Source organism: Dendrobates tinctorius, unplaced genomic scaffold, assembly GCF_039654945.1.
Source record: "Dendrobates tinctorius isolate UK_male_01 unplaced genomic scaffold, ASM3965494v1 ptg000058l, whole genome shotgun sequence".
NCBI classification, from domain to species: domain Eukaryota; kingdom Metazoa; phylum Chordata; class Amphibia; order Anura; family Dendrobatidae; genus Dendrobates; species Dendrobates tinctorius.
The window spans coordinates 25,031,367-25,055,773 of NW_027361726.1; the positions used below are offsets into that span (position 1 = coordinate 25,031,367).

The following is a 24,407-nucleotide window of genomic DNA, read 5'->3' on the forward strand; positions in this document are numbered from 1 at the left end:
TTAGATACACAGCTCAGCAAACAGTATCACACAGGATAGGATTAGATACAGGGCTCAGCAGACAGCATCACACAAGAGAGGATTAGATACACAGCTCAGCAAATAGTATCACACAGGAGAGGATTAGATACATAGCTCAGCAAATAGTATCACACAGGAGAGGATTAGATACACGGCTCAGCAGACTATATCACAGAGGATAGGATTAGATACATGGCTCAGCAGACAGTATCACACAAGAAAGGATCAGATACACGGCTCAGCAGACAGTATCACACAGGATAGGATTAGATACACAGCTCAGAAGTCAGTATCACACAGGATAGGATTAGATACACTACACAGTTCAGCAGACAGTATCACACTGGACCGAAGGAGGTTGGAAGTTGTGGCCCCTCCCCTCCAGATACTTCCGGGTGTCATGTGACCAGTCAGGTGACTCCGGGTCAGGTGACGGGAGTAATGCGGCTGTTGTTAGCTGCTCTCTGTGTTCTCGGGGTCCGGGCGGTGTATGAGCTCAGTGACCGGGGAGGACTGGGCCGGGAGTTTGATGGGATCGGTGCTGTCAGCGGAGGAGGCGTGAGTGTCCCGGAGACAGGGGAACATGCGGCCGGGTGCGGGGCTGTTCAACGAATGGAGGTTTCTGGCCTTGGGTAGGGCCTGGTATCGGAGGAGGGGGGTGTGGGAGCACAGGTATGCGAGGAAGGGATATATTGGAGGTACAGGTAAGTGAGGAGGAGGTGGTCTATGGGGGGGCACAGGTATGTGAGGAGGTGGTCTATGGGGGGGGCACAGGTATGTGAGGAGGAGCTCTATGGGGGGAAGAGGTATGTGAGGAGGGGGTCTATGGGGGAAGAGGTATGTGAGGAGGGGGTCTATGGGGGGGAAGAGGTATGTGAGGAGGGGGTCTATGGGGGGGAAGAGGTATGTGAGGAGGGGGTCTGTGGGGGGGAAGAGGTATGTGAGGAGGGGGTCTGTGGGGGGGAAGAGGTATGTGAGGAGGGGGTCTATGGGGGGGAAGAGGTATGTGAGGAGGGGGTCTATGGGGGGGAAGAGGTATGTGAGGAGGGGGTCTATGGGGGGAAGAGGTATGTGAGGAGGGGGTCTATGGGGGGGAAGAGGTATGTGAGGAGGGGGTCTATGGGGGGGAAGAGGTATGTGAGGAGGGGGTCTATGGGGGGGAAGAGGTATGTGAGGAGGGGGTCTATGGGGGGGAAGAGGTATGTGAGGAGGGGGTCTATGGGGGGGAAGAGGTATGTGAGGAGGGGGTCTATGGGGGGGAAGAGGTATGTGAGGAGGGGGTCTATGGGGGGGAAGAGGTATGTGAGGAGGGGGTCTATGGGGGGGAAGAGGTATGTGAGGAGGGGGTCTATGGGGGGGAAGAGGTATGTGAGGAGGGGGTCTATGGGGGGGAAGAGGTATGTGAGGAGGGGGTCTATGGGGGGGAAGAGGTATGTGAGGAGGGGGTCTATGGGGGGGAAGAGGTATGTGAGGAGGGGGTCTATGGGGGGGAAGAGGTATGTGAGGAGGGGGTCTATGGGGGGGAAGAGGTATGTGAGGAGGGGGTCTATGGGGGGGAAGAGGTATGTGAGGAGGGGGTCTATGGGGGGGAAGAGGTATGTGAGGAGGGGGTCTATGGGGGGGAAGAGGTATGTGAGGAGGGGGTCTATGGGGGGGAAGAGGTATGTGAGGAGGGGGTCTATGGGGGGGAAGAGGTATGTGAGGAGGGGGTCTATGGGGGGGAAGAGGTATGTGAGGAGGGGGTCTATGGGGGGGAAGAGGTATGTGAGGAGGGGGTCTATGGGGGGGAAGAGGTATGTGAGGAGGGGGTCTATGGGGGGGAAGAGGTATGTGAGGAGGGGGTCTATGGGGGGGAAGAGGTATGTGAGGAGGGGGTCTATGGGGGGGAAGAGGTATGTGAGGAGGGGGTCTATGGGGGGGAAGAGGTATGTGAGGAGGGGGTCTATGGGGGGGAAGAGGTATGTGAGGAGGGGGTCTATGGGGGGGAAGAGGTATGTGAGGAGGGGGTCTATGGGGGGGAAGAGGTATGTGAGGAGGGGGTCTATGGGGGGGAAGAGGTATGTGAGGAGGGGGTCTATGGGGGGGAAGAGGTATGTGAGGAGGGGGTCTATGGGGGGGAAGAGGTATGTGAGGAGGGGGTCTATGGGGGGGAAGAGGTATGTGAGGAGGGGGTCTATGGGGGGGAAGAGGTATGTGAGGAGGGGGTCTATGGGGGGGAAGAGGTATGTGAGGAGGGGGTCTATGGGGGGGAAGAGGTATGTGAGGAGGGGGTCTATGGGGGGGAAGAGGTATGTGAGGAGGGGGTCTATGGGGGGGAAGAGGTATGTGAGGAGGGGGTCTATGGGGGGGAAGAGGTATGTGAGGAGGGGGTCTATGGGGGGGAAGAGGTATGTGAGGAGGGGGTCTATGGGGGGGAAGAGGTATGTGAGGAGGGGGTCTATGGGGGGGAAGAGGTATGTGAGGAGGGGGTCTATGGGGGGGAAGAGGTATGTGAGGAGGGGGTCTATGGGGGGGAAGAGGTATGTGAGGAGGGGGTCTATGGGGGGGAAGAGGTATGTGAGGAGGGGGTCTATGGGGGGGAAGAGGTATGTGAGGAGGGGGTCTATGGGGGGGAAGAGGTATGTGAGGAGGGGGTCTATGGGGGGGAAGAGGTATGTGAGGAGGGGGTCTATGGGGGGGAAGAGGTATGTGAGGAGGGGGTCTATGGGGGGGAAGAGGTATGTGAGGAGGGGGTCTATGGGGGGGAAGAGGTATGTGAGGAGGGGGTCTATGGGGGGGAAGAGGTATGTGAGGAGGGGGTCTATGGGGGGGAAGAGGTATGTGAGGAGGGGGTCTATGGGGGGGAAGAGGTATGTGAGGAGGGGGTCTATGGGGGGGAAGAGGTATGTGAGGAGGGGGTCTATGGGGGGGAAGAGGTATGTGAGGAGGGGGTCTATGGGGGGGAAGAGGTATGTGAGGAGGGGGTCTATGGGGGGGAAGAGGTATGTGAGGAGGGGGTCTATGGGGGGGAAGAGGTATGTGAGGAGGGGGTCTATGGGGGGGAAGAGGTATGTGAGGAGGGGGTCTATGGGGGGGAAGAGGTATGTGAGGAGGGGGTCTATGGGGGGGAAGAGGTATGTGAGGAGGGGGTCTATGGGGGGGAAGAGGTATGTGAGGAGGGGGTCTATGGGGGGGAAGAGGTATGTGAGGAGGGGGTCTATGGGGGGGAAGAGGTATGTGAGGAGGGGGTCTATGGGGGGGAAGAGGTATGTGAGGAGGGGGTCTATGGGGGGGAAGAGGTATGTGAGGAGGGGGTCTATGGGGGGGAAGAGGTATGTGAGGAGGGGGTCTATGGGGGGGAAGAGGTATGTGAGGAGGGGGTCTATGGGGGGGGAAGAGGTATGTGAGGAGGGGGTCTATGGGGGGGAAGAGGTATGTGAGGAGGGGGTCTATGGGGGGGAAGAGGTATGTGAGGAGGGGGTCTATGGGGGGGAAGAGGTATGTGAGGAGGGGGTCTATGGGGGGGAAGAGGTATGTGAGGAGGGGGTCTATGGGGGGGAAGAGGTATGTGAGGAGGGGGTCTATGGGGGGGAAGAGGTATGTGAGGAGGGGGTCTATGGGGGGGAAGAGGTATGTGAGGAGGGGGTCTATGGGGGGGAAGAGGTATGTGAGGAGGGGGTCTATGGGGGGGAAGAGGTATGTGAGGAGGGGGTCTATGGGGGGGAAGAGGTATGTGAGGAGGGGGTCTATGGGGGGGAAGAGGTATGTGAGGAGGGGGTCTATGGGGGGGAAGAGGTATGTGAGGAGGGGGTCTATGGGGGGGAAGAGGTATGTGAGGAGGGGGTCTATGGGGGGGAAGAGGTATGTGAGGAGGGGGTCTATGGGGGGGAAGAGGTATGTGAGGAGGGGGTCTATGGGGGGGAAGAGGTATGTGAGGAGGGGGTCTATGGGGGGGAAGAGGTATGTGAGGAGGGGGTCTATGGGGGGGAAGAGGTATGTGAGGAGGGGGTCTATGGGGGGGAAGAGGTATGTGAGGAGGGGGTCTATGGGGGGGAAGAGGTATGTGAGGAGGGGGTCTATGGGGGGGAAGAGGTATGTGAGGAGGGGGTCTATGGGGGGGAAGAGGTATGTGAGGAGGGGGTCTATGGGGGGGAAGAGGTATGTGAGGAGGGGGTCTATGGGGGGGAAGAGGTATGTGAGGAGGGGGTCTATGGGGGGGAAGAGGTATGTGAGGAGGGGGTCTATGGGGGGGAAGAGGTATGTGAGGAGGGGGTCTATGGGGGGGAAGAGGTATGTGAGGAGGGGGTCTATGGGGGGGAAGAGGTATGTGAGGAGGGGGTCTATGGGGGGGAAGAGGTATGTGAGGAGGGGGTCTATGGGGGGGAAGAGGTATGTGAGGAGGGGGTCTATGGGGGGGAAGAGGTATGTGAGGAGGGGGTCTATGGGGGGGAAGAGGTATGTGAGGAGGGGGTCTATGGGGGGGAAGAGGTATGTGAGGAGGGGGTCTATGGGGGGGAAGAGGTATGTGAGGAGGGGGTCTATGGGGGGGAAGAGGTATGTGAGGAGGGGGTCTATGGGGGGGAAGAGGTATGTGAGGAGGGGGTCTATGGGGGGGAAGAGGTATGTGAGGAGGGGGTCTATGGGGGGGAAGAGGTATGTGAGGAGGGGGTCTATGGGGGGGAAGAGGTATGTGAGGAGGGGGTCTATGGGGGGGAAGAGGTATGTGAGGAGGGGGTCTATGGGGGGGAAGAGGTATGTGAGGAGGGGGTCTATGGGGGGGAAGAGGTATGTGAGGAGGGGGTCTATGGGGGGGAAGAGGTATGTGAGGAGGGGGTCTATGGGGGGGAAGAGGTATGTGAGGAGGGGGTCTATGGGGGGGAAGAGGTATGTGAGGAGGGGGTCTATGGGGGGGAAGAGGTATGTGAGGAGGGGGTCTATGGGGGGGAAGAGGTATGTGAGGAGGGGGTCTATGGGGGGGAAGAGGTATGTGAGGAGGGGGTCTATGGGGGGGAAGAGGTATGTGAGGAGGGGGTCTATGGGGGGGAAGAGGTATGTGAGGAGGGGGTCTATGGGGGGGAAGAGGTATGTGAGGAGGGGGTCTATGGGGGGGAAGAGGTATGTGAGGAGGGGGTCTATGGGGGGGAAGAGGTATGTGAGGAGGGGGTCTATGGGGGGGAAGAGGTATGTGAGGAGGGGGTCTATGGGGGGGAAGAGGTATGTGAGGAGGGGGTCTATGGGGGGGAAGAGGTATGTGAGGAGGGGGTCTATGGGGGGGAAGAGGTATGTGAGGAGGGGGTCTATGGGGGGGAAGAGGTATGTGAGGAGGGGGTCTATGGGGGGGAAGAGGTATGTGAGGAGGGGGTCTATGGGGGGGAAGAGGTATGTGAGGAGGGGGTCTATGGGGGGGAAGAGGTATGTGAGGAGGGGGTCTATGGGGGGGAAGAGGTATGTGAGGAGGGGGTCTATGGGGGGGAAGAGGTATGTGAGGAGGGGGTCTATGGGGGGGAAGAGGTATGTGAGGAGGGGGTCTATGGGGGGGAAGAGGTATGTGAGGAGGGGGTCTATGGGGGGGAAGAGGTATGTGAGGAGGGGGTCTATGGGGGGGAAGAGGTATGTGAGGAGGGGGTCTATGGGGGGGAAGAGGTATGTGAGGAGGGGGTCTATGGGGGGGAAGAGGTATGTGAGGAGGGGGTCTATGGGGGGGAAGAGGTATGTGAGGAGGGGGTCTATGGGGGGGAAGAGGTATGTGAGGAGGGGGTCTATGGGGGGGAAGAGGTATGTGAGGAGGGGGTCTATGGGGGGGAAGAGGTATGTGAGGAGGGGGTCTATGGGGGGGAAGAGGTATGTGAGGAGGGGGTCTATGGGGGGGAAGAGGTATGTGAGGAGGGGGTCTATGGGGGGGAAGAGGTATGTGAGGAGGGGGTCTATGGGGGGGAAGAGGTATGTGAGGAGGGGGTCTATGGGGGGGAAGAGGTATGTGAGGAGGGGGTCTATGGGGGGGAAGAGGTATGTGAGGAGGGGGTCTATGGGGGGGAAGAGGTATGTGAGGAGGGGGTCTATGGGGGGGAAGAGGTATGTGAGGAGGGGGTCTATGGGGGGGAAGAGGTATGTGAGGAGGGGGTCTATGGGGGGGAAGAGGTATGTGAGGAGGGGGGTCTATGGGGGGGAAGAGGTATGTGAGGAGGGGGGTCTATGGGGGGGAAGAGGTATGTGAGGAGGGGGGTCTATGGGGGGGAAGAGGTATGTGAGGAGGGGGGTCTATGGGGGGGAAGAGGTATGTGAGGAGGGGGGTCTATGGGGGGGAAGAGGTATGTGAGGAGGGGGGTCTATGGGGGGGAAGAGGTATGTGAGGAGGGGGGTCTATGGGGGGGAAGAGGTATGTGAGGAGGGGGGTCTATGGGGGGGAAGAGGTATGTGAGGAGGGGGGTCTATGGGGGGGAAGAGGTATGTGAGGAGGGGGGTCTATGGGGGGGAAGAGGTATGTGAGGAGGGGGTCTATGGGGGGGAAGAGGTATGTGAGGAGGGGGTCTATGGGGGGGAAGAGGTATGTGAGGAGGGGGTCTATGGGGGGGAAGAGGTATGTGAGGAGGGGGTCTATGGGGGGGAAGAGGTATGTGAGGAGGGGGTCTATGGGGGGGAAGAGGTATGTGAGGAGGGGGTCTATGGGGGGGAAGAGGTATGTGAGGAGGGGGTCTATGGGGGGGAAGAGGTATGTGAGGAGGGGGTCTATGGGGGGGAAGAGGTATGTGAGGAGGGGGTCTATGGGGGGGAAGAGGTATGTGAGGAGGGGGTCTATGGGGGGGAAGAGGTATGTGAGGAGGGGGTCTATGGGGGGGAAGAGGTATGTGAGGAGGGGGTCTATGGGGGGGAAGAGGTATGTGAGGAGGGGGTCTATGGGGGGGGAAGAGGTATGTGAGGAGGGGGTCTATGGGGGGGAAGAGGTATGTGAGGAGGGGGTCTATGGGGGGGAAGAGGTATGTGAGGAGGGGGTCTATGGGGGGGAAGAGGTATGTGAGGAGGGGGTCTATGGGGGGGAAGAGGTATGTGAGGAGGGGGTCTATGGGGGGGAAGAGGTATGTGAGGAGGGGGTCTATGGGGGGGAAGAGGTATGTGAGGAGGGGGTCTATGGGGGGGGAAGAGGTATGTGAGGAGGGGGTCTATGGGGGGGGAAGAGGTATGTGAGGAGGGGGTCTATGGGGGGGGGAAGAGGTATGTGAGGAGGGGGTCTATGGGGGGGGGAAGAGGTATGTGAGGAGGGGGTCTATGGGGGGGGAAGAGGTATGTGAGGAGGGGGTCTATGGGGGGGGGGAAGAGGTATGTGAGGAGGGGGTCTATGGGGGGGGGAAGAGGTATGTGAGGAGGGGGTCTATGGGGGGGGGAAGAGGTATGTGAGGAGGGGGTCTATGGGGGGGGAAGAGGTATGTGAGGAGGGGGTCTATGGGGGGGGGAAGAGGTATGTGAGGAGGGGGTCTATGGGGGGGGGAAGAGGTATGTGAGGAGGGGGTCTATGGGGGGGGGAAGAGGTATGTGAGGAGGGGGTCTATGGGGGGGGGGAAGAGGTATGTGAGGAGGGGGTCTATGGGGGGGTGAAGAGGTATGTGAGGAGGGGGTCTATGGGGGGGGAAGAGGTATGTGAGGAGGGGGTTTATTGGGGCACAGGCATGTGAGGCGGAAGTTGTGGGGGGCACAGGTGTGTGAGGAGGTGGCTGTGGGGGGTACTGGTATTTGAGGAAGCGGTCCATGGGGAGCACAGGTATGTGAGGAGGGGGTCTTAGGGGGCACAGGCATGTGAGGAGAAAGTTGTGGGGGCACAGGTATGTGAGGAGGTGGCTGTGGGGGGTACTGGTATGTGAGGAAGCGGTCTATGGGGGGTACTGGTAAGTGAGGAGGGGGTCTATGGGGGCACAGGTATGTGAGGATGGGGGTCTATGGGGGGCACAGGTATGTGAGGATGGAGGTCTATGGGGGTACTAGTATGTGAGGAAGCGGTCTATGGGGGGCACAGGTATGTAAGGAGGGGGGAGCAGGTATGGGAGGCTACAGTTGCTCTGGGGGATTGTGTTGCGTGTCACTTTGGGGCTCTCTGTGCCCCCCATCTGCTGTTCTTGGTCTCCACGCTCTTGTTTTGTGTTTTCAGGCCACCTCCCGTCTGTTGGTGAATTACCCGGAGCCGTTCCGCTCCCAGATCCTGGATTATCTGTTTAAGGTAAAGCCATGCAGTGCATTGTGAGCTGCAGCTTCTTCACCTAACGATACATTGTGTCACTTTCTAATCTTTAAAGGGAATCTGTCATGGGGTTAATCTGCATAATAATAACATTCTGAACCTGCCCTGTTCCCGCTGCCGGGAGGAAAGTAACTTTATCTGGCAACTTTCAGCGCTCAGACTTGGTGGTAGCACTGTAGTGGTTTCAGTCACTGCTCTGTGTAAAGACCGCTGCATCTGTAAACTGGGCCCTGGCACTGACTGACAGCTCATCGTTAGGACCTTCTCAATACCAATGTCCCCCCTCCTCGTTTCTAACAATAAAACCTATAATTGCATCCGGAGCTGGTGTTCGACCCTGCTGATGAATATATGAGTGTTATTTTCCTTGGGGAAATAAAGTGATGGAGAATGGGTTGTCTTGAGTATTTTACAACCTTTGTGCTTTTTGTATTGGATGTTCGGCACAATGTATCAGTCTGGGGTCCTGCTGGGACTGACTTAATTACAATTGTGTGCAATCTAGAAACAGCTGTGAACAGGACCAGGTCAGACTGTTTGGCATGTTATCAGGTGTGTCCATTGTTCACTAACTGCAATCAGAGATGTTGTGGGGCAGACTATCATGATGATGGACCTATGTGCAGGATTTATTTATCATTTCCTCTAGTGAGGGGTTTGGTTTGTTCTTTCTTTTGCGACATTCAAACTTACAACCTGCCTGTGCTGTACTGATTGCCATGGCTGATAGCAGAGGTACTGATGTTATCGTCACCCACCCATTTCACTGTTATCACCGTCTGTTCAGCTGCAAGAGATCAAGAGGAAATAGATTGTGAGGAAATGTGACTTGTAATCTGCATTAATCTCCAGGACGCTAGTTGTCACGGGGTCCTTCTCCGGTAACACACAATCAACAGAGCGAGGGAAGTGTGAACAATCCAAGGCCTTTATTATAGTCAAAATTAGAAGGTCCAGAAACAATCCACCACACTGAGGATACAATAGTCCAGAACACGTATGCAGTTCAGTAACAGGATAAAATGGCCAGGGAGATGAAAGTCTAGCAGCCAGAGGATTAAAAGTCCATACGCTTTCCTTTCTCTTTGACGTGCTGTGTTCACACGATGCTCTCCACACAGAAACTGACTTCCAAACCCCCCCCCCCCGCCTTTCCAGCCCCCTCCCTTTCCAGCCCCCTCCCTATGGCCAGGAGTAGTCAGATGGGTTGCGGTGGTTTTCAGGCCTCCCATGCCTGACAAAGGTGCCTGGGGGATTATGACACTACAGGGGCTCATCAAGAGACATAGATAAAGTCAGGCTGCAGACATACAAGGCAACAAGAAAAACACTATGAAAATCAGTGAAATAGAAATATACACAAAATGATATCCACATAGCATATCACACCATCACACGCTCCTCTTATTAACCACTTCTCCGTTTGTGATATGAAGAAGCGTTCTGGGCTGAGATATGCGAGTCTGGATGAGGCTCAGGAGGTGAACTCCTTCCACATGCAGCTGTTGCTGGCTACATTGCACAGCTGGTATTAGTTCCAGCTGCTCTGTCAATCCTTGACAGTGTGTTTAAATGGAACCTGTGCGAGAGCTGACACACACTAGCTTCCATTGGGCACATGTGGCACGATCCTCATGGTTCTACATGGAACACTGAGTTACCATGGCAGACTGGGTCCTGCTGAAGGCCCCCCATTACTGCAGTCTTAGTTCTCCTTTGAAGTTCAGCCACAGGCTGAGCTCCATAGCAGAAAACCTATATAGAAGGAAATGCCAAAGTGGAAACAAAATATGCTAAAGAAGCCTACGAATAAGTAAAATATTAAACCTATACACAATATTCAGAATTGGGTAAAATTATTTTATAAGAATAATGATTTTATTAAACCATATACAAAATATGATAATGGGGTGAGGAAGAGGAGTGGGAAACAAGGGAGTGGGGAAGTAAAAATAAGAGATAAATATTGGGGGAGGGGGATGTGTGTGCAACCAATGAATGCATAATCTGGTTTCATAAATACATATAACATATCCAGACCAAAATATAATAGACAGTAACTATTAATCACTAGAAACGGTTAGGAATTTTGATAAATCATTAATAAATATACTAGGAATCGGACCTAGGAAGGAGACCATGTCAGAGCCATAAGGAAAAGTGCTGTGTGCAATTATAGAGGAGTAATGCACATGGGTATGCATAGTCAAAATAAGGATAATTTTTCAGTAAGTGCTCAATGGAGAAACCCAAAATAGAGTAATGTGAGTATGCAAACCGAATGAAAAGCCCAGTATTGCACAATCCCAAATATTTATACTTTGGAAGAAATAGATGTCAAAGCGTGAAATGAAATCATGAGGAAAAGATGTAAATATTTAGGAAACAGCACAGAATAGATGTACAGGTGCTTCTCACAAAATTAATTTATTTCAGTTCTTCAATACAAAAAGTGAAATTCATATATTATATAGTCATTGCAAACAGTGATTTATTTCTGTTAATGTTATGATTATGGCTTACAGCCAATGAAAACCCAAAAGTCATTTATTTCCGTAAATTAGAATAATTGCCAAAAAACACATGCAAAGGCTTCCTAAGCGTTTTAAAAAGGTCCCTTAAGGCCCTTTTACATTTAGCGATGCACCAGCGATCCGACCCGGTCAGGATCGCTGGTGCATCGCTAAATGATCGCTAGTGAGCTTCCACACAGGAAGATCTCACAGCGATGCAGTAGCGATGCAGCGCACGATACTCACCTTTCACACACAGCGATTCAGACGTCCTCCCTCCCGCGTCCAGCGTCGCTCGTCTCACACAGCAGGAAGCAGACGACGAGAAATGGAGCTGCCCGATCTCGCGCGATCAGCGACAGACAGCGGGGGAGCCGGTCGGAGGTAAGTATCACACATAGCGATATCGCTAGCAATATCACTATAATGTCACAAAATCAGTGACGTTTTAGTGCTATTGCTAGCGATATCGCTATGTGTAAAACCCCCTTTAGTCTGTTTCAGTAGCTCCACAATCATGGGGAAGACTGCTGACAGATGTCTAGAAGGCAGTCATTGACTCACTCTACAAGGAAAGTAAATTTTGCATTTCATTTGGAAACCAAGGTCCCAGAGTCTGGAGGAAGAGTGGAGAGGCCACAATCCAAGCTGCTTGAGGTCTAGTGTGAGGTTTCCACAATCAGTGATGGTTTGGGGAGCCATGTCATCTGCTGGTGTAGGTCCACTGTGTTTTATCAAGACCAAAGTCAGTGCAGCCGTCTACCAGGAAATTTTAGAGCACTTCATACTTCCCTCTGCTGACAAGCTTTTTGGAGAGGGAAATTTCATTCTCCAGCAGGACTTGGCTCCTGTCCACACTGCCAAAAGTAACAATACCTGGTTTACAAAGAACAGTGTCACTGTGCTTGATTGGCAGCAAACTCGCCTGACCGTAACCCTATAGAGAATCTATGGAGTATTGTCAAGAGGAAGATGAGAGACACCAGACCCAACAATGCAGACGAGCTGAAGGCTGCTATCAAAGCAACCTGGGCTTCCATAACACCTCAGCAGTGCCACAGGCTGATCACCTCCATGCCATGCCGCATTGATGCATTACTTGATGCCATAGGAGCCCTGACCAAGTATTGAGTGCATTTACTGTGCATATATTTCAGTAGGCCAACATTTTGGATTTTAAAATTATTTTTCAAGCTGGTGTTCTAACGTATTTTGTGAGAAGCACCTGTTTATAGTTCATCAGGAATTGCACATCCCTCTCCACCTAATCCAGAGCTCCATACCAGGCCTTGATGTTGCCTAAATATGACAATACTATGGTATTGCAGTATATAGTACAAGTGATCAAAGGCTTCAAAATGTAAAAAAAATATATATTTTTATAGAAATAAAAATTCAATTTACTTTCCCTCATTTAACCCCTTAATATCCAATGACGGACACAGTCCGTCATTAGACATATCCCCTGCTTTGATGAGGGCTCCGGCGCTGAGCCCACATCAAAGCCGGGACATGTCAGCTGTTATGAACAGCTGACATGTGACTGCAATAGGCCGTCCGCCCGCACCTATTAACTAGTTAAATTCCGCTGTCAAAGCTGACAGCGGGCATTTAAATAGCATTTCCGGCCGCCGGGCCGGAAATGACCTCATCGCCGACCCCCGTCATGTGATCGGGGGTCAGCGTCATGTTGCCTAGACAACCATTGGTCTCTGAGACCTCTATGGTTGTTCCAGGCATATGGCTTTCAGCGCCACCCGGTGGTCGGCGCTGAAAGCACAGGATTAAATTTGCTACATATGGGCGATCTGCTCATTGCCCATATGTAGCAGAGCCGATCGGGTTGCGCATGCTCCTAGCCACCTATGGAGGCTATTGAAGAATGCCAAAAGTAAAAAAAAAAAAAAAATTAAAAAAACCCCTAAAAGTTCAAATCACCCCCCTTTCACCCCAATCAAAAATGAAGCAGTAAAAAAAAAAAATCCCACATACACACATTAGGTATCGCCGCGTTCAGAATCACCCGATCTATCAATAAAAAACAAGCATTAACCCAATCGCTAAACGGCGTAGCGAGAAAAAATTTAAAAATGCCAGAATTACGTTTTTTTGGTTGCCAAGACATTGCATTAAAATGCAATAATGGGAGATCAAATGAACGTATCTGCACAAAAGTGGTGTCATTAAAAATGTCAGCCCGGCACGGAAAAAATACGCCCTCAACCGACCCCAGATCACGAAAAATGGAGACGCTACAGGTCTCGGAAAATTGCACAAATTTTTTTTTTTTTTTTTAGCAAACTTTGGATTTTTTTTTCACCACTTAGATAAAAGAGGACATAGACATGTTTGGTGTCTATGAACTCGTAATGACCTGGAGAATCATTATGACAGGTCAGATTTAGCATCTAGTGAACCTAGCAAAAAACAAGTGTGGTATTGCACTTTTTTTCAATTTCACCGCACTTGGAATTTTTTTCCCGTTTTCGAGTACACGACATGGTAAAACCAATGGTGTCATTTAAAAGTACAACTCGTCCCGCAAAAAATAAGCCCTCACATGGCCATATAGACAGAAAAATAAAAAAGTTATGGCTCTGGAAAGAAGGGGAGCGAAAAACGAATACGAAAAATCGAAAAAAGCTCTGGTCATTAAGGGGTTAAAAATAAAGTAGAAAAAGCAATCATTTGCTATCCCTCGTTCATGCAAGTCTAATCTATCAAAATATAGGAATAATGAACTTGTACATTAAACGCCGTAAAAAGAAATAATCAAAATTTCAGAATTTTTTACGTTTATTTTTTTTTTGTCATCTAACTTTCTTGAAGAAAAATGCAATAGAAACATGGTATGTACCCCAAATCACTGTAAACGTCTGCTCAGCACGCCAAAAAGCAAGCTCTTAAACAGCTCAATAGATGAAAAAGCAAAAAAATGCACAAAGTAAAACTTTTTTTTCCCCAAAGCTGAATTTTTTTTTTTTTTTTAATCACTTATTCAGAACTAAAATCTATACAGTTTGGTGTCTGTGAGAACACAACCTGTAGAATTGTGTTTCCAGCTAATTATTACCGCACTATGAACGTTGGAAAAACAACCCATCCCCCTTCCAAATAAAAGATGTAATTGTATCTTTGACCACTTCTAATTTTTTCACATTTTTGCTACATTATTTGACAAAACGAATTATGAAGAATAATCAAGAAACAAGCCCTCGCTTATACGGCTCTATCAGCGAAAAAATAACCGTTCTGACTCTTGGAAGAAAGGGGGAAAATTCCCTGATTAAGGAGCGTCGTGTTTTTTTCTGTCCCTTCTGCATTGTCCTGACAATGATCTTGCTGTTAATTCAGAGCCCTGTATATAATATGCTCGTAATAATCTTCTGTCAGTCTGAGCAAGCAGAGCTGCAGTGTAAAGCATGGGGAAAGACAAACCTGAGTGTGTGAGCCTTCTTCTTTTACACTACTCTAAAATAAGTACTACATGATATAACTGTAGCTATCTGTTCAGTGGATCTGCAAGGGGACTACCATAAAATGTGACTGAATAGTGTGGATTCCTCCAGACTGGCACTGTATATGGAGTAATGAATTTGGCGATATTTTCACTGCAGTTCACCACCTCAGTATGAACTCTAATCAGTGACTGAACATTTGGGTCGTCATTTACATGATTATGATTATTTTTTTTCTTGATGAAACCGGTCATTGATCGCAGCTGTGTGAGGCTGAGCTGCAGTGTAAAGCAGCAGGTAGAGTAATAAATGATCAGAGGAAAAAGATTTCCCACAACTTGGAACCCCAATATACAGTGCAGCTGAGCTGGAGTCACTGATCAGCTGTGTATGAAGTGGTTAAAGCTGCAGTATAAAAGTATGGAGAAGGGAAAGAACCTGTGACAATATGGAGTGGGAGTCAGACTACCATAGACTCCAATAGACAATGCAGCTGAGCCTGAGCTGCTGTTCACAGCTGTGTCCTAGTGGAGCTAAGCAGCAATGAAAAGCCAGACAGACAGAGCCTTGATTTCTGAGGGAGCAGGATGCTCGACTACAATATAGTGGTGCTGAGCCGCTCCTCACGTGTCCTTTTGGAGCAGTAAACTTTACTCTGACTTGTATGTTCTGTGTCTGGTGACATTCACGCCTGCCGTCCCTCATTATATCACCTGTATACTGTAGTTTTCATACAAAAGTTTTTTTTTTTTTTTTTTTTTTTTTTTGCAGCCAAACTTTGGAGCCTCTTTGCACATCTTTAAGGTGGAGATTGGAGGAGATGCACAGACAACAGGTAACGTTCCCAGCTCCGGCTGTTTTTGTTTGGGTGGTCCTTTGTTCCATAGTGAGGACTGGTCCCGTTGATGTGAATTGATTTACTGCCTGGTTTCCGGCTGCCGTTAATAGTGTTGGTACTTTGTGAACAGCTATGTAAAGGAACCTTCGGACAGTCACTGCTTGTTAAGTGGTGTACCCGCAATTAGGGTACTACATCCTCAATAATGGTCTCTGCCGGCAGTGCATTACCAACACAACCTATTGATGACAGCGCTACAAATATGATTATACAGGAGAGGAATCTTCTCTCCAGAAACCTCCCCTTTAAGTTTGTCACCCATATTATGGCTCCTCCCCTTTGTCTATGTGCTGCAGTTTGCTGATGATCATTTTCTGACAGTTGAGATAGTCGTAACATACGTATAATCTCTCCATTACTGTAATGTTATAATCTGACTTCTGCTGCTGACCTGGTGTTTATACACAGAAGCCAATCTGAAAAAGCAGAGCCGCAGTGTAAAACATGGGGGAGCATGTTGATGGAGACGGACCAGCACAGCTCCATTTGCTGTGTAGTGGCTGTTCTTGGTACTGCAGCTCAGCTCCTGTTACAGTGACTGTGATCTGAGCTGCAGTACTTCTGCCCCCTGCTGGATTGTCCGGTTATTTTCTCCCTTATCTTTTGTAACATGGGGATTCCGGATTATAGACATTTTCGTGTAGTGTCCTTACATGGGGGCTTTCAGGGTTAAGAATCTACGGGAAACGCTCTTCAGGGTGTAGTGAGCAAAAGCGATCATGTAATAAACCACATGCAGGAAGTGGGACATTGCTGTAATGTCCGGGCAGACGTGGCGAACATCCCTGGCTCTGCTGCGTTGCAGAGCGCCACTACAGTCTCCAGATGGGAGTGCAGCGTGCAGGTTACGGTCTTCTGCAGTACATTACGTTCATCCAGTTCCATTCTCCTCTTTATCTGTGTGTAATGGAAATTCTGCGGCTTCCCTGATTCATTAAGTTCTTTGCTTGCTGTCAGTGAATGGAAATCTATGTAGTTTAAATTGAGGCTAAAACAGATGTAAAGACTAATCTCTCTCGCAGGTTTGTTTATTTTGTATCCTGTCCAAACTATGCAGGCTGAATGCCGTTACCTGCACTGATACATTGTAACAAACTGTTCTCAGATGGCACAGAACCGTCCCACATGCACTATCCGGACGACCAGAACTACTTCCGAGGCTATGAATGGTGGCTGATGAAAGAAGCCAAGAAGAGGAACCCGGACATTAAACTTGTGGGTGAGTCATATCCCACACACCCTGCTGTGGCCCTGGAGGTCTTATATCACATGGGACCCATAGAAGCGTCCAGCCCTGGTTCCACGCTCATTGCCAGTGTCGCTCTACATCTGTCTGTTCTCAGGTTTGCCCTGGGCGTTTCCTGGTTGGATTGGTAACGGCAAGAATTGGCCATATGACTTCCCGGATGTCACCGCGTATTACGTTGTCTCCTGGATCATTGGTGCAAAGCAGTACCATGACTTGGACATAGACTACGTGGGGGTGAGAGAGGCTGAGCAATGCAGAGGGTTTGTTACAGTTGTATCCAGGCCGATATATTATAAACAACGTAGAGAAAAGGGGGTGTTTGCAGCTTACCACGATTGTAAGATTAGAGACCATGGGAGGCAAAACTGGTGGGTGCCATGTCTGCGGCACTGCCAGCTTCTCAATAAAACACCGATTTTATTTACAACCCATAACAAATACGATTAAAGGTGTCCTAGACAGCAGAAACGTGTCAGTTTTTGAACCCTGCTTGTCTTTTTTATGGCTCTCAGATAAAATCCTTGTTTTGTTGAGCCCGCTGGAAGGCAAGTGCTGTCCTCACTTCTTTTCTTTTTTTTTAATTGTAACCAGCACTCAGAGCAGGAGACAGATCTATGCTGCTGATATAATTTAGTTTCTGAACCATTACATTGATACAAACTCGAAGCTGTGAGAACTATTAAACACCTGTGTGTTGCTGTTACACTGGGACGTTGTTCTTACTCATTCTTCGGTTTAATCCTCAGATATGGAACGAGCGTGCCTTCGATGCCACCTATATAAAGGTAGGTGCCCGGCCTTGGGCGGCGCTGATTGTCTTTTTCACTCCTTTTGCCATATTGTATCCTCATTAGCAAACCTAATATCTGGACTACCTTAACCTGAAGAGCTGACAATCCTTTAATGTCATAAGCGACACTTATAAAGCCACCGGGTGCTGTGACGCCATGTTGCCAATGTGACATTTGTTTTGGGGTTTTCCAGAGATGACCCCAGAGCTGTACCTCATCCTCGGGAAATGCTACAGATCTGAAGCCACTGACTGGATTATCAGCTGCTACATAATCATTTGACACTTGGGGTCGTTGTGTGCTGGCACGGCAGTAGCGCTGTAGGTGGACAAATTAACACTTGAGGGCCAGTGATTTGGAATTTGGTACCACTGCAGGGAGTCGCAAAAATTATGTGGATCTTATTTAGCCAGAGCTGCTCGCGGCAGAGATGAGTGGGGTGAGGTGTGGGAGCCTGTGCTGCCTCTGTGGTAACGGCTGACATGTACGCTTTGTCCCTGAGGTTCTTCGGCACACCCTGGACAGGCTGGGGTTAAACCACGTCGGTATCATCGCTGCGGATGGAAACTGGGAGATTGCACATGATATGGTAGTTGATCCTTATCTAAACGATGCTGTGCAGATCATAGGGTAAGTGAAACGTTTACATAGGACTGCCATTCTCGTCTTCTGTATTGATCACCCCCCATCGAACCTGCATTGTAGGATTGTGCTGTGGCAGTCCTGCTCCAGGAGCCTATAGATGGGGGCGGTCATCAGTCAACATTCAGCAATATAACGTAAATTACATGTCATCTGCCACTATGCAATACAGCAGGGAGGTTGTCGTGTCAAGTGACTCAACCTGTGGTGGGGGTAGCAAGGAGAATAGAGGCAGGAAGCCAGCAGAACTGTAAATCTAGCAGTTGGATAGGATGTGAGGTAATATGGGAGAATAGTGATTGCAGCTCTGCAGGTGACTGAAATATGCCAGCGGGTGTATCTCCCGATCCGTATAGCAGTGGCTGATACATTGTTAGCTCTTCAGGTCAGGGATGTGCCTGTTTATTTTGTTTTTTTGGCGTTTCACAGCAGAGGTCCCATAACCGTGAATACTGCAGTGGAGGGCAGCGCTTACACTTTTTGTTCTTCCATGTATGCTCTCTCTCCGCTCAATCCTGTGCATTTTTGGCTTCCAATAATCCATTATTTATCCTGTCAGTCTGCAGTCAGGGTCACACAGGACAGGTGTCACAATACTGTAACTAGCTTTTCCGGGGCAATGGGCACCTTCTCTGTCCTTAAAGGGGAGCCCCTGCTCCCCAGATTAGCTCTAATGCTGAAGATGCCGGGGCCACGCACCTTACTGATCTCCTACTTGCACACTGAACTATTCCTTCTCCCACCCAGGGGAGGTATGGGACGGATGTGAATAGGAAATACACACAGTCCCAAAACCACACAGAAAACTCCTAGAAATCACACCAACCGTAAGCTACAAATAAGGACTTCTCTTTCACCACCAAACTGGGCTAGATGTAAGCTATCGCCAGCAGAGAACAGAGGCAGCAGTGTGGTTTAACAGAAGTCCCTGCAGAGTGATAGAATTGGCCAGATAGCAAATGGAGAAAGGCAAAGGGTAATCGGCACCTGGACAGTGGCAAGACCTCCAGTGGCTCATCGAATAGAGACGCTGGAAGACAAACCCAAGACTGCCGGGTTGAATTTTGAGGCATCACAGTAACCTCCCCCCCACCATTTCCCTTCTACGAGGGGCCGTTAGACCTGAAGAAATCCTTAACCGCTGATGCCGCTGACAGAACTCCCTCATTTAGGTGGCCCACATGCAAATGTTATGCATCAACCACGGCAATAGCCACGGACCGAAAGCTTTCCATTTAACGTGATGTTGCCGTCGACATCTGACACGTCCTTAGCCCAACACCTGCTGCCCTCTTCCATTTCATGTCAAACAAATTCTTCGCACCAACAGTCGTAGTATCTGGTGGATATGTGTCACGACACACCTGTCAAGTGACCAGGGTTCAGGAGCTTCTCCCTGTCCCTAACACTAAGGGGCGCCGCCCTAGCTTTTCTTATTCCGAGGGATACTTCTGAAGGTGAAGACGCCGGGGTCTCCATCCTTGCCTTATCTTCTGTGTCAGCCCTCCATCTGTTCTGTTCCCCCACCCAGGGAAGAGGGGGCACTACTGTGAATCGTTGTACACCAACCTGACAAACAAGGGTTAACAGAAAACTACAGGCATACAAAATATTCACTCACATATACAGAGGAATGCACTGGGGTGTGGAGGTAGGGGAGTAAACCAAAGTAGAGAAGGATAGGGAATTGGCACACATACAATCCAAGCAACAGTCACAGATAACTTCTCCAACTCTCCTTCTCATATGAACTCCTCTCCCTCCTGAAGCCATGCATCAAATACTAGCTCTGACAAGGATTTGTATCAGAGCCCAGATTATAAAGGGGAACGTAGTGGCTAACTGAGCTCAGCTGCGAGCACAGAGGTTTCCAACATGGTCGATTTAAACCCTGTTCTGCTAGAAGGAATAAACACCATTAAAATGAAGAAGTGAAGAAGTGTTTCTTCTCAGCGCTGGAGTAGGAGCAATCAGACGCTGTGGTCTTCTGCACCAAAAAAAATCAACATTGGGTTGACTAAGGCTAAGGGCTTTAGAAAAAGCATCAAATGCCTAAGTAGACCAAAAGGATGAATCAGTACCCTTCTTGGTCATAGCTGTAAGAGGTTTGACTATAAATGAAAAGTTGTTTAATGAACTTGTGATGGCAATTAGCAACCCCTAAAAACTTCTGTGAAGCTTTACGGTTAGTTGGTTGTACCGAATCAAGGATGGCCTGTTCTTTGGCAGGTTCCATCTGAGCACCATCAAAAACCTATGAAGGGGAAAAACTTCACCCTCAGCAGGGCTGTGGAGTCGGTAAGCCAAACCTGCGACTCCGACTCCGACTCCTCAATTTCCCTTACACCGACTCCGACTCCGACTCCCACACATATTGCTTATATTTAAGTGAAAAATTTATTGTAGTACAATGTGAACCTCAGACATTTAATCATTTTTATGATCCAATAATCAAGATATTTAGAACAGAATATATATTGGTGTACTACCCGGTTTTCATTCTTTTTGGTACAGATACGATATGGATAGACAGATATGGATAAATGGATAGATAGAGCAGATTTCTAATCTGCTTTTGCTATTGAGTAACATTATCTATGAGCTCAAAAACCTTTCAGGTGATGCAGTTTTTTAAAAAGATGATCAGCTTTTGCAGCTGAAAAACGTATCCTCAAAAAACACAGGAAAAACGCTGTGCGTGAATGTAGCCTTAGATCAGGAATAGAACAGCCATTTATAGAACATTTCATAACTTTCCCAAACTCCTATGAAAAAATATTCAGCACATTCTGCATTGAACTACTGTACTCAATTTATTATATATTTTAGGAGTCGGTCCATTTTATACCGACTCCAACTCCGACTCCACCAAAATGAGCACCGACTCCGACTCCACGACTCCGACTCCACAGCCCTGACCCTCAGTCACCAAATCCAGAACCAAAACAGAAGGATATCTCAGACGACAAGGATTTAGATAATTGGAAAAACACTTATTCCTTAAGACTTAACCTTGAGAGTCTCCTAATTGATGGTAGGATTGTGTTTAAGCAACCAGGGCATACCCAACACAATTTTAGCTGGCAAAGAAGGAAGCACCATGAATGAAACAGATTCTGTGTAGCTACCCCACATTCATGCTTACGTTCTCAACCTTAGACGTAACATGAGTCTGGATAAGGGAAGATTTATCAATTGCAGCTACTTGAACAGGATGACCCAGTGCTATAATCGCATATCCACACAAATTCACTGTCAATGAGATCCAAGACTGAACCGGAGTCATCAAATGCAGCAGTAACTATGATTCCAGATTTGGTAGCTAAAGACACCTGTAAAAAAAAAAAAAAAAAACAACCTGTAGTCTGCATGTGACACAACCTCAACCCTCCAGAAACAGTGTTCTTACATACTAGTGACTCTTTCTTCCTTCTCCTTAGCCTTAAATATTGTATCTGAGACACTGAGTTATCATTACCCATTCCACTGCAGTACAGACAGAAAACGAGCAGGAGCTTCTAATTTTACTCCCTCCATGGAAGCTCTGCAGACCCCAATCTGCATCGATTCTTCACTTTCTGTAGGCAGAAAGGGAGAAGTCACAAAACACCTTTGAATGTTTTCTTATCCCTATGAAGTCTGTCCAAACATACTACCAGTCAGGTGGTCTCCTCCACAGACAACGGGGAGGGACTGTAAACCATCATATCCTGTATTTGGCTGGAAAGACCCAGGCAAAATTGACTGCAGAGGGCTAAAGGCCCCTTTACATTTAGCGATGCACCAGCGATCCGACCCGGTCAGGATCGCTGGTGTATCGCTAAATGATCGCTAGTGAGCTGTCACACAGGCAGGTCTCACAGCGATGCAGCAGCGACGCAGCGCACGATACTCACCTTTCACACACAGCGATCCTGACGTCCTCCCGCCCGCCTCCACGCGTCGCACGTTGGCGCCAGCAGGAAGCGGACGACGAGAAATGGAGCCGGACATTCTCGCGCGATCAGCGATGGACAGCGGGGGAGCCGGTCGGAGGTAAGTATCACACATAGCGATATCGCTATAACATCACAAAATCGGCCATTCCAGGAGGTCTCTTCAGCCCAGCGTCTGATCTGAGAGCAGTACTCTTCCAACTACATTTTCCCTAATACATTTTGCGGACCATTGATTCAGCAATCGCCACAGTATGAGGGTCATCATAAATGAGCCCCAGTATAGAGAAAAAAGAAGCCCTAGCTATCTCTGCTCCCAGAATTACCACTAATACTGAAGACGCTGGGGCCACGCACCTTACTGATCTCCTACATGCGTACTGAATTATTCCTTCTCCCACCCAGGGAGGTATGAAACCGACGTGAATAGGAAATTCACACAATACCGAAACCACACAGATAACTGATAAGAGATCACACCAACCGTAAGGTGCAAAAAAGGACTTCTCCTTCACCACCAAACTGGGTAGTTGTAAGCTCTCATCAGCTGGTAACCGAGGCAGCAGTGAGGTTTAACAGAAGCCCCTAAAGAGTGATTGGATAGCAAAGATGGCAAATGGGGAACGCTTGCTGTAAGAAAGGACAGCGGCAGGTTCTCCAGTGGCTCAGCGGATAGAGACGCTGGAAGACAAACCCAAGACTGTCGCATGGAGTCCTGAGGTGTGACAACAGTAGCGGGATCACAACACATGCACTTTCCTCTCTCCTGTCCTGATCCTCTTTGCACAGCTGAGCTCATGTAGCTCCTCCTCCTCTGCAGCTTCATCTCCCTTCTCTGCAGGGAGAGAAGGCAAATAGAGCCTTTCTCCAGGGGTATGTTCGTGCCATGGAAAATGCTGCATACATATACACTTGTCTTAAATCTTCATGTATTCAACATTGATTTGAATGGGTGAAAAACTCTGAAAGACTTAGACTCTACAAGTTTGATAAACACATTGATAATGTACTAAAGCAAGGAAATGAGACGAAAATCTTGCACCAAATTGTGTAAAATACGCAGTAAAAAAACTCTGCTTTTATTATTGGATAAAGGCTTGTTCACACATGACACATCACATCTCCATATCTTCTCATGCACTCCTCATACAGCAGCTGCATGTACAGTCCCTGTGTAATCCTTACTGCGGTGTCTGCATGTTGCATGCCTCTCCTCCTCCCGGCCTCTCGTATGCCTGTCAGGTCATTTTTCTGGAGGATAGTTGGTGATCTCCGCTTTTCCCTTTTCTTCTCTTTCTGTTTCTCCCTATCTTTTAACAAGTTACTGCGTTACACTCTGGATAAAAGCGGTCTGGAACGGGTGAGGATCATCGCCAGCGATAACATGTGGCAACCGATCTCCTTTCAAATGCTGCGGGACACTGAACTCCTCAGAGTCATCGATGTGATAGGGTAGGAGACTGCTCCATCCAACTCATGTGCCTGATATGTAGGAGGACAGAGCCAGGACAGTTGCATCCATTATTGGACTACATTCACACATCCGTGAGTGTCAGCATCCCAGAGAAATTTACTATTTTTTTCTAAGGTGTCATATTAGTTGCATCAGGTTTTTTTTTTTTTTTTTTTTAAGTGAAGCAGGAGACTGTGTGAACTTTACTCATCCATTGACTCTTAACAATATATTGATAAAGAACTTAGTCTGTCGTCCTAGTTTCATGCCTGTCTCAAAAATCCCCATAGACTGTTGATGCAGTCACTGTGTACATACATTACATTACTGATTCTGAGTTACCTCCTGTATTATACTCCAGAGCTGCACTCACTATTCTGCTGGTGCAGTCACTGTGTACATACATTACATTACTGATCCTGAGTTATATCCTGTATTATACCCCAGAGCTGCACTCACTATTCTGATGGTGCAGTCACCGTGTACATACATTACATTACTGATCCTGAGTTACCTCCTGTATTATACTCCAGAGCTGTCCTCACTATTCTGATGGTGCAGTCACCGTGTACATACATTACATTACTGATCCTGAGTTACCTCCTGTATTATACTCCAGAGCTGTCCTCACTATTCTGCTGGTGCAGTCACAGTGTACATACATTACATTACTGATCATGTACTGATCCTGAGTTACCTCCTGTATTATACCTCAGAGCTGCACTCACTATTCTACTGGTGCAGTCACTGTGTACATACATTACATTACTGATTCTGAGTTACCTCCTGTATTATAGTCCAGAGCTGCACTCACTATTCTGCTGGTGCAGTCACTGTGTACATACATTACATTACTGATCCTGAGTTATATCCTGTATTATACCCCAGAGCTGCACTCACTATTCTGATGGTGCAGTCACCGTGTACATACATTACATTACTGATCCTGAGTTACCTCCTGTATTATACTCCAGAGCTGTCCTCACTATTCTGATGGTGCAGTCACCGTGTACATACATTACATTACTGATCCTGAGTTACCTCCTGTATTATACTCCAGAGCTGTCCTCACTATTCTGCTGGTGCAGTCACAGTGTACATACATTACATTACTGATCATGTACTGATCCTGAGTTACCTCCTGTATTATACCTCAGAGCTGCACTCACTATTCTACTGGTGCAGTCACTGTGTACATACATTACATTACTGATCCTGAGTTACCTCCTGTATTATACTCC

General features: G+C 49.3%; 1 protein-coding gene across 2 annotated transcripts in view; it reads left to right on the forward strand.

Moving 5' to 3' along the window:
- Positions 1–402: 402 nt before the first annotated feature.
- The window catches only part of GALC (galactosylceramidase), a 34,478-nt gene continuing 10,473 nt past the window's right edge, over positions 403–24,407 (forward strand). The window contains exons 1-7 of one of the 2 annotated variants that reach the window (XM_073578227.1): positions 403–579; positions 8,138–8,206; positions 14,970–15,033; positions 16,202–16,315; positions 16,440–16,579; positions 17,092–17,130; positions 17,639–17,766. In XM_073578227.1, the coding sequence (XP_073434328.1) occupies positions 463–579; positions 8,138–8,206; positions 14,970–15,033; positions 16,202–16,315; positions 16,440–16,579; positions 17,092–17,130; positions 17,639–17,766 (671 nt within the window). In that variant the 5' untranslated portion in view covers positions 403–462. Of the gene's footprint in view, positions 580–8,137; positions 8,207–14,969; positions 15,034–16,201; positions 16,316–16,439; positions 16,580–17,091; positions 17,131–17,638; positions 17,767–23,034; positions 23,166–24,407 lie in introns of both variants that reach the window. The other variant, XM_073578226.1, reaches the window with a different exon arrangement.